Raw genomic sequence first — 14,076 nt, 5'->3', positions numbered from 1 at the left:
TGTCCTTACCCGCTACACCACAGTGCCGGCCTCAAGTTTATCTTTTTTTTTTTTTTTTCTTTGACAGGCAGAGTTAGAGAGAGAGAGAAAGGTCTTCCTCCTTCTGGTTCACCCTCCAAATGGCCGCTACGCCCGGCGCTGCGCTGATCCAAAGCCAGGAGCCAGGTGCTTCCTCCTGGTCTCCCACGCCAGTGCAGGTGCCCAAGCACTTGGGCCATCCTCCACTGTACTCCGGGGCCACAGCTGAGAGCTGGTCTAGAAGAGGAGCAAATGGGACTAGAACCCGGCACCCATATGGGATGCCAGCGCCGCAGGCGGAGGATTAGCCAGTGAGCCATGGCGCCAGCCCCCAAGTGTATCTTTTAATTCCATATTCCATGAACTGTTTGGATCCCCCTTGTACAAATTCTACATATTTTCCATCTGGATTCTTTAGGGAATTAAAATAGTGCCAACAATTTTTGTTACGCTCCTATCTGTAAATTGCTGTGCTATGAAGTGTGAGGGATAAGAGATTATAACATCATAGCTTCTATCCTGTGCATTCAAAATAAAGTAGGAAAGAGACAGACAAAATAATTGGAATACGGAACAGAGTGACGAACGATACGGAAAGCATTAGCCGCCTGCCCCATTTGTAAATGTCTCCAGCATTCTATCTGGTCTCAATAGTTCGCTTCTTCCTTTCTTTTCTGAAAGCTGCTTTCTTGGAGCCCATATTTGGGCCAGATTTTGAAGACTACAAGCATTTGGACTGGCTATGATGTCAGATGGTTTTTATTGCAGTTCTGTGCCCTGAAGTTGGATATGTGTTGAGGTTCTGACTTTGCAAATATTTAAAAATTCTAAATTTAGGTTGATCTCGAGACCTCTCCTGAGGCCCAGGAATAAATAAATAAATAAAGCAGATATTAATGAACATAGTGGGGGTATGAACTTAGTCTCCAGACACAACACAGCAGACAGAGTTTGTAAATTAGAGTGGAGAAACAAATTTAAAAAGGTTTTAGAGCTTATTTTTAATATTATTGTGGGTAGCCTAGGCTTAAGTGGTATTCCTTGGTTCTTGAGAAAGCAGTGACATTAAAGAAAGTCCCAGGCTGCAGTGGCGGCAGTGGCAGCCTCCCAGCAGGTGGGTCAGTGACACCATGAAAAAGGAGAGGTCTCTCAGAAGGAAGCCTGCCCCCATTATTAGGAAGCTTGTTTCACTGAACATCTGTGTGCAGCATTGTTATGTGCCCAACTTGATGTATTCATATCGTTCCCCTAAGTCATTTTTTGTTAACCAATTTGAGTCAGTGCCTGATTATTCATTAAAAATCAAAATAAGGCATACCACTCAACATTAACTTAAGCCCCTTCTAGACGGTAGCAGATGGCTGGCTGTATTCTTGTCTTTGGTATTTAACTTCTGCCGATCATACTAGATGAGTAGGGGAGTCTGAATTCTACTCTGTTCACTAACTGGGTTGGAGTTGGTGGTGTTACTGCCTTTAAAGATTTAGTTTGTTTATTTGGAAGACAGAGTTAGATGTAGAGACAGATACCTCACATTTGTTGAATGACCACAGCTGTTGGTACTGGGCCAGGCTGAAGCCAGGAGCCAGGAACTCCATCAGGGTCTCCCACGTGGGTGGCATGGGTCCAAGTACTTGGGTCATCTTCTGCCTTCCTGGGCACAATAGCAGGGAAATTGTTGGAAGCAGAACAGCTGGGACTTGAACTGGCACTCCTGTATGGGGTCTGGTGTTAAAGGCAGTGGCTTACTCCACTGTACCACAACACCGGCCCAGGGGTGGAGTTTTGAGAACCAAAGTTTTAGGCATAGAAAAAGAACCTGGTCATCTCATCTTACAGGTGAGGACAGTGTCGTCTACGAAGTAAAATTATTTCCCAGAAGATTGTTATCAAAAGAGGTTCCAAACTCAACGTGTTTAGGATTTGTGTGTCTACTGTACTCTGCAGCTTGTAGATGCTGCTACATTTCTCCTAAGGGGAAAGAGTCTTGAGATTGGGCGTGACTAGGAGGTAGCAGCGTTGACAACGCCTGTGATAAAGGGGATGCGGTGGAGTTTCATGGTCTGCTGCTTAGGTTATGCAAAGTGTAAAACTTGATAAAATTAAACAGCCCACAGCTATGTGAGGTTGGTGGTAAATAAATACAGAGCATAAGCAAAGTGGAGATGATGAATGGCCCCATTCCAAGTTCTGAGCTCTGGTGTATGCGGTAGAGCATCATATCTCCTGGATTATACACAGACCGTGGTATGATAGTATTTACTAATGCCTGCACGCCTTTAGGATTAGTGATATTCTTGGAATCTTTGTGTTAAGGTTGATATCTTGCATTTGTTGAAATCCATATTTAGTTTAACATTAACTCAGTGTACTTAGTATATGCTGGTGGGAATGGAATGAAAATGATCTTCCTAATTTACAAGCAGATGCTGTGTTTGATCAGGTGAACTAAACCTGTGGTTAAACACAGTCTTTAGGGGAAGGTTTTGGCACAGCAGTCTAGAGACCCACATCTTAACTAGAAGTGCCTAGGTTTGAGTCCCACCTGCACTCCTGATTTCAGCTTCGTGCTAATGTGCTCCTTGGGAGGTGGCAAAGGGAGGCTCAAGTAGTTGGGTCCCTGCCACCCATGTGGGCAACCTGGATTGAGTTCGATTCCTGGCTTTGGCCCAGTGCAGCCCCAGCTGTTGGAAGGCCATGTGAAAGGTTAGTCAGTCGATGAAAGATCTCTGTTTACCTGCCTATTTGTCTGTCTGTCTCTCCCTCTTTCTGTTCTGCCTTTCAGATAAACTTAGGTAGGTAAGTAATAGCCTTTAAAGTCAAGATGCTTGTATGGTGACTCACGCCTATGTTGGTTGGGAAGATAATGGTCGTGGAGTTCTGAGGTCCATGCTGTGAGGGAACTTCTTTTACTGGTTCATTTCCTTCTCGAACATTTTGGCCTCTGAGCATTTCTCCTCCTCCAGCATGCTTTTGTTTGTCTTTCTCTTAAAAATCATCTCTTTTTCACAACTGATCACACTGATAGGTCTAAGAGTCAAAAGGATCACACAAACAAGACTAGTGTCTGCAATACTAACTGATAGAATCAAAAAGGGAGAGAACGATCCAACATGGGAAGCAGGAAGCGGGAAGCGGGATACAAGGCAGACTCATAGAATGGCAGATGTCCTAAACAGCACTCTGGCCTCAGATTCAGCCCTGAAGGCATTCGGATCTGGCTGAAGAGCCCATGAGAGTATATTAGGCATGGAAAGCCAAGACATTCTGCCAAAAAAAAAAAAAAAAAAAAAAAAAAAGAAAAAAGAAAAAGAAAAAGAAAAAAAAGGACTTAGATGAAAGATCTCTGTGAGTGAGATCCCAGTAGAAAGAACGGGGCCATCAAAGAAGGAGATACCTTTCTCTGAAGGGAGGAGAGAACTTCCACTTTGACTATGACCTTGTCTAAATAAGATCGAAGTTGGCGAACTCAAAAGGCTTCCATAGCCTTGGCAACTCATGACTAGAACCTAGGGAGATTACTGACACCATAAACAAGAGTGTCAAATTGTTAAGTCAACAACAACTGTGTACTTATTCCTCATGTAAGATCTCTGTCCTTAATGCGTTGTTCAGTGTGAAGTAATGCTATAACTAGTACTGAAACAGTATTTTACACTTTATGTTCTGTGTGGGTGCAAACTGATGAAATCTTTACTTAATATATACTAAATCGATCTTCTGTATATAAAGAGAATTGAAAATGAATCTTGATGTGAATGGAATGGGAGAGGGAGTGGGAGATGGGAGGGTTGTGGGTGGGAGGGAAGTTATGGGGGGGAAAAGCCATTGTAGGAGGGAAGATATTGGGGGGGGCATTGTAATCTATAAACTGTACTTTGGAAATTTATACTTACTAAATAAATGTTTAAAAAAAAGATAGATAAATAAATAATCTTTTTAGGAAAGAAAAAAAATCATCCCTTCATCTAGAGTTTAAAACCACCGTTTACTACCAATATTTATGAAATTAGTCCTAGTAAAAATATGCTCATAAATAGAAAATATTTTATATCCAAGCTGTGAAACTATAATGTGTATATTTTCACAGCTGGTGTCAAATAAATGCACATACCCTGAAAACAGAAATGAGATTCACTGGCAGGGAGAACTTGGTGTGTGCATTTTAACTCTGTAATTGAGGCATATTTCCTTTGCCCCTGAATCTCTTTGGAGCTGTCTCCTCCTTTCGCATGTTCTGTGGAGGATACTAACGTGTTCTCTCACGTGTTTAAAAGTAATGATCCTCTTACCTGCAAGATGGTTATACATTTAATGAGTTTTAAATGAAACCTTCCAGGAATAGAACTTGTATCTGGCTAAGTAGTTATTAAAAAATATGAATGAAGGTCCAGAACTCAAAGCCAAACTAACAATGCATATTCCGTGTGTGGACCACAGAGGGCCTTACAGCTTCCTTATCCTGTTCTTTGTTTCTCCCTGCTTCTGTAATCTGTGATGATGGTCTGCCCTGGTCCTGATTTCAGCGTTTACTTGTTTCTTTCCCTCTTGGTACATCTACTGGCTCCTTCCATGCTCGTGGAAAGAAGCGGACTCTGTTCCGTGTCTCTCTCTGACACCCCGCTGCCCTCCCTCGCTCCTCGCCTCCTACACTCCACCCACACAGCATTCATTCAGTGTCTGGGTCTCTGTAAACCTCTCACCTCCAGATCCTAGCTCTCATTTCTTTTTCCTTTGCACTCTTCTGCCAACTTTTCACATCAACTGAATTCTTCTCTTCTTAGGTTTACCTTGAACTTGACTTCCTTGGACAGGTTGTTCTGGACCAACCTGTCATATATTTTCTTCATTGAGTCCTTGAGTCAGAGTCAGTTAGCAGACAGACATTCAAGAACTGATGGTGGGCAATTTTACAGCACAACAGTTATAAATCTGCCCTTCCCCTACGGAGGAAACCAATGCACATGCTTCTCCCCTTGGTTCCCGTGTGGGGCTAGGTCTCCTCCGACCCTCTGTTCTAGCTCCGGAAGAATAAAACCATCATCTGGGCCTTCAGCTCCAGCATTTCTGATTTTATGATGTGTACTGAATTCAGAGGCAAGCGCACCATTATTCGTTCGTTCTTTTTTTTTTTTTTTTTTTTTTTTTTTTTTGTTTAGAGTGGCATAGGTTCTTAAAAATGAGCAATGGTTTGCTACAGTTTATATAAACATATTTGTTATCTGCAAGCTTTCAGAGAATGTGATAAGTTTTTTTTTCTATAAATGTGACCCCTCCTATTGCTCCCCGCCCCCACATAGGCCCTCCAAGGGAATTAACAAAAATGTTGAAGGCCTTGAAGGGAACATTATTCTTCTAATCAGAAACAAGTGGGAAAGTATAAGTAGCTATTCAAATGGCAATCATGTGCGTGTCTGTCCTGTGAAATGACAGATGTAGGTTTTTCTGCAGATGGAAGTTTGTTTTCTCTGTTCTGCCTTAGCCACAATAACTTGAAACGGTCTGTCTGCTGGCACAGAAAGCCGGGGTGTGGGCACAGTGGCCAGCATACCGCTGCAGGAAGGTTGAGAACATTCTTAGAGCGCCTTTTGGAAACAAGCAGCTTAAGTATTTTTATAGTCAGCTAAAATAACAGGAAAGAAAGAGGCAGTGTATTCCTTTTTATAGTACAGCTGGTAAGAGAATTCAGTTTGCCCAAATTTGTATACAAGTCGTTAGTATTTGTTCATTTAAACCAGATTCCAGTTTGTGGCAGAGAACATGAGTGCTACCACGTCAGCCCAATTTCGTGTATACCGCAAGTTATCTTACAAACTGTAGTGAGTGGGGAATGCAATGGAAACCCTTGCTGTATTTAACACCCCAGCTTTCTGTTCTACCAGCATGGCTGCATGTGCTCATCTTGACCTTTTAGAGTTGGACCATGAGATCCTTTCAGTAGGTGTCATGAACTTACACGTTCTGAAATAGCAGGCTGAAAGCCCACATACCTCCTATTGTTTGCAGTAGTTCCCAGGTGACCAAATGATGCAATCGAGTGAATTACGATGATGGCCAGCACAATGTCAGGTTGGCGAGGTTATGGAGTTGCTCAGCCAGCGTTCTACGTTATACTTTCAAGTTACATTCTCTAAAATATATGTGCCATGGCTAGACTTACAGCCCGCATACCACAAGCTTCTCCACTCAGCCTTAAAGATGACTTACTCTTTCCTCCTGTGACCTGAGTAGGTTTACAGAACACTGGCAGCCCCGGCGATCCAGCGCTACGTGACATTTTGAGAGTGGGGTGAACTTTGGTGAACAGAGAGAAGCCATTCATAGTAGAATTCCTAAAGTTTGTGGGTTGGTTTTAAATTTGTTTTCCTTGATATAAATCACAATCTAGGTGTAAAAAGATTACCTGCCACAGTGGGTTTAGCATGTAGTTAGGAAACTGAGGCGAAGAACTTTATATTATAATTTAGATTTTAGACAATGTTGAAACAGGAGAACAGCTATTTTATTTCTCATTCATAAATGGTTATAAATAGTGGCCTTTTATTGGTTGAAATAAGTCAAGCAGAAACCATTTCCTTTATGGCTGGAGAGACACAGGATTATTATAGTTCAGGGATTCTTGCTGGGCCCACTTAGACCAGCACAGTCCTTGAAATGATTGGGTGGAAGTTATCTCTAGGGTTTAGTAGATTTACACAAAGCTAATTAAGTTTGTGTTAGATTCCAAAATGTACCATTCATACTAGAAATATCTACTAAAAGTCAATGTTTCTTTATAAAAAGATAGTTATAGATATGAAGTCACTCTGAGTTATGGATAGTCTTTGCATCTTAATTATCAGTGGAAAATTATGAGTTCTATGACCTTTAAAAATCTGTCAAAGCATTAAAAATTTTAGTGTTGGTTGTAAATATATAGATAAGTGGAAAAATAGTAATGCTAGTATTTGTTTAATAGTCTGTAATTTGAAATGTTAGCAACAGTGAGAATTAAAGTGTTTTATTTCTTTGAATAGTAAAACATCAAGAATAATTTAAACAAGCTTATTTTCTGGCATAATTTGTGATATGGAGTACCTTTCCTTTTTAAAAAAAATTATTCATCTGAGAGAACACACACACACACACACACACACACAGATGAGAGAGAGAGAACATGTGAGTGAGTGAGTATTCATGGGCAAGCTAGTACACTCCTGTCTGCTGGTTCACTCTCCAAATGCCCACAAGGGCTAAAGGTAGTGAAGCTGTGAGCGAGGAATTCCATCCAGGCCTCCTCCTTGGGTGGCAGGAACCCAGTTTTTTGAGCCATCATTGCTGCCTGCCAGGCTCTGTGTTGTCTGGAAGCAGCAGTCAGGGAGCTGAAGGTGGGCATTGAGCCTAGGTACTTTGATACGAGGCACAGGCATCACAACTGATGTCTCCAATGCCAGGCCAAGGGCCCACCGTATGCTCCTGTTCAAGTTCGGACAAAATGAGGGAAGTGGATCCACAGTTGTAAAATACTTGACACAATCACTTCCGAATTTCACTTTCAGCGTTATCACTTTTCATTTCTTTACTTTTTTTTTTTTTTTTTTTTGACCCATATTGTTTTTTGGTTATCCACTTGTGTAAGATGTTCTGTGACTTTATCACTTTGAGACGAGGAGGCAACAGAACTACCTGCTTTGCTGTCTGTGCCTGAACTGATGAACCAATGTGCAGTAACTGATGAGACTTTGAAAAAAGTGACATTTGTCACTGGTCATGCATATGTGGTATTCACAAAATGATTTGTGTTCCTAAATTGGCAGTGGAGTTTGCACTTGATGCAGTTACTAAGTTAATACACTGTGATACCTGAAGTTTGAGTCATGATGAGGAGGCTGGCCACAATCTGAATTCAGCCAAATTAAAAAATCCTTCTAACAATTCTCCTACCTGGCGTACCCTCTTATTTTTCTGTATTCTAACTATCATGGTTCCGAACAAATAATCACTGCCTCTGGGTTTCACTGAGGTCTTCTTACTCCCACAAGACTACAAATTCTTATTGTCATTCAAAGCATCCTACTTTCTTGTTCAATGTCTTATACAAAACATTTTTTTTTTTTTTTAACAGGCAGAGTGGACAGTGAGAGAGAGAGACAGAGAGAAAGGTCTTCCTTTGCCGTTGGTTCACCCTCCAATGGCCACCGTGGCCGGCGCGCTGCGGCCGGCGCACCGCGCTGATCCGATGGCAGGAGCCAGGAGCCAGGTGCTTCTCCTGGTCTCCCATGGGGTGCAGGGCCCAAGCACCTGGGCCATCCTCCACTGCACTCCCTGGCCACAGCAGAGAACTGGCCTGGAAGAGGGGCAACCAGGACAGAATCCGGCGCCCCAACCGGGACTAGAACCCGGTGTGCCGGCGCCGCTAGGCGGAGGATTAGCCTAGTGAGCCGCGGCGCCGGCCCCTTATACAAAACATTTTCAACAGATTATTTTTATCACTCTCTTTTGTTTCTTCATTTATTTATTTAGTGTTCGTTGAGTGCAAGATACTGTTCTAGATGCCAAGTTTATAAAGATTACTAAGCCAGACATAGTCCTGTTCCCAAGGAGTTTGTAATTTAGGGAGACAGTTACTGAATTAGTACTCAAGTAGGAAAGCAAGGTACTTATAGATTAAGAGAGATACTTAAAATGACACTTTGGACAGTAATCTTGAGTGGCAACTTTACGTGTGTTCTTTTCCTATAAACTTTTCTTTCCATTGTTGGAGGAGAACCATCATAAGCTACTAGGGAATTAAATGACTCAGGGAAAGAAGGAGGAAGGGAGCAATAGACTGTTTTTTGGCGCGGCATGTACTCATCTGTTACCATTTCTCAAGACAGCAGGAGCAGGATGGCTGTGTGAGCTATGTGTTTTGAGGGTCTTGTTGATTGGCTGTTCCTCAGCTTTGGAAAAACTGACCAACTGTGCACGTTTTCTCTTTTGCCTTTCAGTTATCTGCCATCTTCCGTGTATGAATGGTGGCCAGTGCAGTGCACGAGACAAATGTCAGTGCCCTCCCAACTTCACAGGAAAGCTTTGTCAGATCCCCGTCCATGGTGCCAGCGTCCCTAAACTTTACCAGCATTCCCAGCAGCCAGGCAAGGCTCTGGGGACGCACGTCATCCATTCTACACATACCTTGCCTCTCACCATGACCAGCCAGCAAGGAGTCAAAGGTAGGCTTTTTGTTCTCGTTTTGTACATTCACCAGATCTCCATTAAACCATGAAACCTATAAACTAGAAACCAGGTGTCTGCAGATGGCCAGGGCTGATGTTGAAGCATTAAATAATATATGATCAGGGGCCTGGAAAAGGGCAGTGGAGGCAGACTCTGGCCTGAGCTTGGCGACTGCAGTACCTTCTGGGCCGTAGTTAATTGGTATCTATGAAATAAGAAAGTGAAGAAGAATCCCTCCTCCTCTAGTGCCTTTTACTGCGAAGAGCTGGTAAATGGGCTGGACATTATTCTAGCGAGACCTGGGAGGTGGATGAGCAGAGCAGCGTTCTTTTTGGTCTTTATGGCAAATTAAATTAGCAGGTCCCACAGCACCTGCTGTGAGTTTTGTAGCTGAAGAGTACATGGCTTTGGTTCTAAACAGTCATTCAACCACATTGGGCTTCAATTTGTCCATCTGTAGAGGAAAGTAAACTAGGTCACTTGGATCTCAGAAATTCTATGACTAATTCATTCTTTTAAACCTGGCATCTTCGTCAATGCACAACTTTTAAAAAGAGTTCAGAGAAATGTTGCTGGTTCTTACCCTTTAAAACCTGAAGCTTTGCATCAGATTAGATTTTGTTTAAAGCTTCAAATGATTAATCTTTTTATAAGGTTAAAAACACGCTGATATTTTGTGTATGTTACAAGAAGCACAAATATATGTGTGTATATAACTCTGTTCTTTAACAGAATTGTGCCTTGTAAAACTGGCTTTCTATTTATAATAGAAAAATGTAAATCCTAACATTTCTATGATAGAACCTTTGTGAGAAATTTAAATTTAACCAAATTCTTGAATCTTTCCTATTTTTGGATAAAATGCACTCATGACAACATACAACATTAATTTCATAAGTTCATGACTATAAGAGTCAAGAGTATTTTTCATCTAATGAATGTGTTACTATTAGAGGTTTTAATTTCTCTTTATATGTACAATTTTTTAAAATACATATATAAAAATTCAGGTATAATTTTCTTTTAAAATTTTATTTTATTAGACAGCGAGTACTCCCATCCACTGGCCCACTCCCTAGTCTGCAACAGCCAAGCCTGAGCCAGGCTGAAGCCAGGAGCCTGGAACTCAATCACGTTTCCCCCATAGGAAGCAGAGACCCAGCCACTCTAGCCATCACTGCTGTCTCCCAGAGTGTGCATTGACAGGAAGCTCGAGTTGGGAGCAGAACTGGAACTCAAACCCAGGCACTCCAGTATGGAACACAGGCCTAACAATGGGCAGCTTCTCTACTAGGCCATTCACCTACCCTTAATGGTCATTTTGAGTATTCCCTTTCATTCGCAAGAGTTTTGAGGGCCAAGCAGCAAGAAGACATATATATATATACATATATATATGTATATATATGTATGTATGTATGTATGTAAATATGTGTACAAATAAAATTTACTTTCCTGTTTTAAAAATCTGGACTTCTGGGCTGGCACTGTGGCATAGTAGGTTAATCATCCTTCTGCAATGCCAGCATCCCATATGGGCGCCAGTTCAAGTCCGGCTGCTCCTCTTCTGATCTAGCTCTCTGCTGTGGCCTGGGAAAGCAGTAGAAGATGGCCCAAGTGCTTGGACCCCTGCACCCATGTGGGAAACCTGGAAGGGGCTCCTGGTTTCTGGCTTCGAATCAGCCCAGCTCTGTCCGTTGCGGCCTTTTAAGGAGTGAACCAGTCGATAGAAGACCTTTCTGTCTCTCCCTCTGTCTGTAACTCTGCCTCTCAAGTAAATAAATAAATAAATCTTTACCCCCCCCCCCAAAAAAAAAAAAAAACCCGGACTTCCTTTTTGATTATTCTAATGAGTCTTCCTCCGAATCTGTTTTAGTGAAATTTCCTCCGAACATAGTGAATATCCACGTGAAGCATCCTCCTGAAGCTTCCGTGCAGATCCACCAGGTTTCAAGGATCGACGGCCCAACAGGCCAGAAGGTGAAAGAAGCTCAACCAAGCCAACCCCAAATGTCTTACCAGGGACTTCCTCCCCAGAAGACCCAGACTGTGCATTCCACATACTCGCACCAGCAGGTCATTCCTCACGTCTATCCTGTGGCTGCCAAGACACAGCTTGGCCGGTGCTTCCAGGAAACCATTGGGTCACAGGTTAGCAACACTATCTTACTTGTTTTAGAAATGGCTTCTAGATATGGTGTTAGCGTAATGGAGAAAGTGAGTTGGTGTAAAAATGCTTTTCTGTAGAGGGCTTGGTTGGCAGACTGTGATCCCAGGGGCTAGTTTTGAAATTATAAGCAGTTTTTGCATAGTTCTTGGTATTTGCAAGGCATGGGTTACATTTGTTATCTTGTTTAGTCTTAAAGTCCATGAGCCCCATATTCTTGTCTCCACTATGCAGATAAGGAGTCTGGTTTTCTGCCACCAAGTGCAGAGAACACCCATAGCCACTCATGCAGTGAGGTCATTGGGTGGGTCCAGAGAGAACAGTGGTCTGCAAAGCTGAAATCTAAAGTAATACCCTTTCCAGAAAGAAAAAAATATTACCCTAACGTATAGAATGGTTTTAAGTAGTGAACTTATTTCTAGAAATATTGCTGGAAGTCTGTGATGGCCTGTTTGTGTTTTTTCAGTTGGGGTGATCTGTGTGTAAATCATTTGTTGGACACAAGATATAGTACAAGAAATGTATTCTACAAAAATGGTTGAAAATGCTTTGCAGTAATTTGTAGGTCAGTAGGAATAGTGGAATTTTGAACCCATTTTGCAAGTATATAACTCATGTCATATTTTATTTTCTTTAACTAGAATGGCAATGTATGGGTTATTTGGAGTGCATCTTAAATATCACTGGGTTTACTTATATCTTTAGGACTATATTTATATTATAAAGTAAGAGAAGGACTAAGTTTTATGTTTTTTAACTCACCATTGAATATATGTAGTGAAGACAAACCTCAAAGTGTTAGTCCTTCTACTCCAACTAGTGGGTGCTATCTGGTTTGTCCTGTGGTTCTCCTCCTGTCCTTTAGTTATTGTTTAAGTACTCAGAAGAGTAGATGAGATATATTTATTATTGTCTGTTGTTTCCTGATCATTCAAAAACTGCGTGTTTGTGTATGTGTGTGGGTGGGGGAGAGAGGGGAGGGAGAGTGAGTAGTAGAATCAGTTGTGACTGCCTTAGAAACCTGGAAAACAGTTTTAGGTACTGAATGAGTCAATAGTAGGATTATCACCTTTCTTCTAGCAGTAGGAGGGAAATTGGTCTTTGGACCTGAATGGAAAGAGCATCCCTGGGGAGGTTTAAGACTTTGATTAGAGCCTTAGGCGAGCACTTGGTGGCAGGGAACCAACTTCCTTATCTGCAAAGTGGAGACAAGAATATGAGGCTCATGGACTTTGTTAAGATTAAACAAGATAATGAATGTGAGCCATGCTTTGCCAATGTCATGGAACTATGTAAATATTAGCTTAGAGAATACTAATAGAGTCAAATAAAGTGATCGGAGTAGGTGGTTGCCTGTGTCAGTGAGACAGGGAAAACCTCAGTTCCCCAAAAACAACCTGTCATCTGCCTTGAGGGACTTGAAACATCCTCTCCAGGGGGCCTAAAGTGGCTTTTCATTCCTCCCCTGACATGCAGTGTCAGCAGATGCTTTTGGGGGAAGGAGCATCATCAATGTAAATTCGACTCGGGAGTAAAGACTGGAGTTCATGTAAAGGCTGGGTTTCAAGAGGGGCAGTGGAACTGAAGACCAGCATCCTACATCTCACGCTTTCGGACCAGACTAGCCTTGGCGAGGGAGGACGGACTTGGTGCCGTTTGCATTGTTTACTCATTCCAGCCTAGGCTGGTCATGGAGAAGGGAAAAAGCAGATCCTTTTAAAACTGCGTGCCCAGTACCTTTCTCCCAGGTTTCCAACTTGGAACACAGATGATAAAAAGCCAGAAAATGAGGCATAGCAAACTTGTTATTCTTGTATAATGTTGGGCAGATGATTGGCAACTAGAAAAGATGAGAAGCGATTATTTACTTGTAAACCTAAACTGGACTATACAATCCCCGTGAATTGCATAATTGATGGAGTTACACAAATACTTTGAGCTCAGTGGAATACTTTTTCCTTATCTGGATACTTCTCTGAATTTGGTCTGAGTGATCCAGACAGTGATCTCAATTCTTAATTCATTTTGCATGTGTAGTCACTAATACACAGCTTCAAAATAAAGATTTGTTTTCGGAAAAGTGTCTCAGTTTGTATGTATTCACGTTCCTGATTACAAGAAATATTGCTGAATGTCCATAATTGCCTAATTAATTTGTGCAGTTAGGGTGACCCATGCATTTAAAAAATCTGTAACTGGCAAATAGTTATCAGGATATAGATCATCATGCAAAGATTCTGAAGACATTTATGCTTTCCTGCTGTGGTTGGTTTACAAACATGGTTATACCCTGGAGGTAAAGGTAGATTGAAAATCAATGACAAAAATTCTTCAAAAAGGAACAGACAAAAAGTATAAATGTTCTCTATTGCTTTATTCAGTGGAAACTGAATTCTTATTGCAAATTTAAGCTATTTTAACAATAGTTAACAACATTATAAACAACATTCTTGTTATAATTATAAACAACATTCTTGTTGCAGATTTAAACTATTGAGGCTTGTAATGAAATAGTTATCAATAAGCACCTATGTTTATAGGTTGCTATGAAAAATCATATGCAAAATAAATTTGGCAGAAATAGCCCTTATCTGTGGCACATTATAATAGGCAATAACCTTGGGATTGAAAACTCAGGATGAATGTATTTGAACTTGGAGAAACTTTAAAGAATAGAATTTCAGAACTACTTG

General features: G+C 41.5%; 1 protein-coding gene across 15 annotated transcripts in view; it reads left to right on the top strand.

The window, feature by feature from the left end:
- LTBP1 (latent transforming growth factor beta binding protein 1) overlaps positions 1–14,076 on the top strand; it is a 445,461-nt gene that overhangs the window by 226,895 nt on the left and 204,490 nt on the right. For all 15 annotated transcript variants that reach the window (XM_008254559.4, XM_070069261.1, XM_070069260.1 and 12 more), the window contains 2 exons: positions 8,988–9,212; positions 11,093–11,367. In XM_008254559.4, the coding sequence (XP_008252781.3) occupies positions 8,988–9,212; positions 11,093–11,367 (500 nt within the window). The remainder of the gene's footprint in view (positions 1–8,987; positions 9,213–11,092; positions 11,368–14,076) is intronic.

This window comes from Oryctolagus cuniculus, chromosome 2, assembly GCF_964237555.1.
Source record: "Oryctolagus cuniculus chromosome 2, mOryCun1.1, whole genome shotgun sequence".
Classification (NCBI taxonomy): domain Eukaryota; kingdom Metazoa; phylum Chordata; class Mammalia; order Lagomorpha; family Leporidae; genus Oryctolagus; species Oryctolagus cuniculus.
The sequence above is the reverse complement of the archived record's forward strand: the minus strand, read 5'-3'. Positions and strand labels throughout refer to the sequence as shown.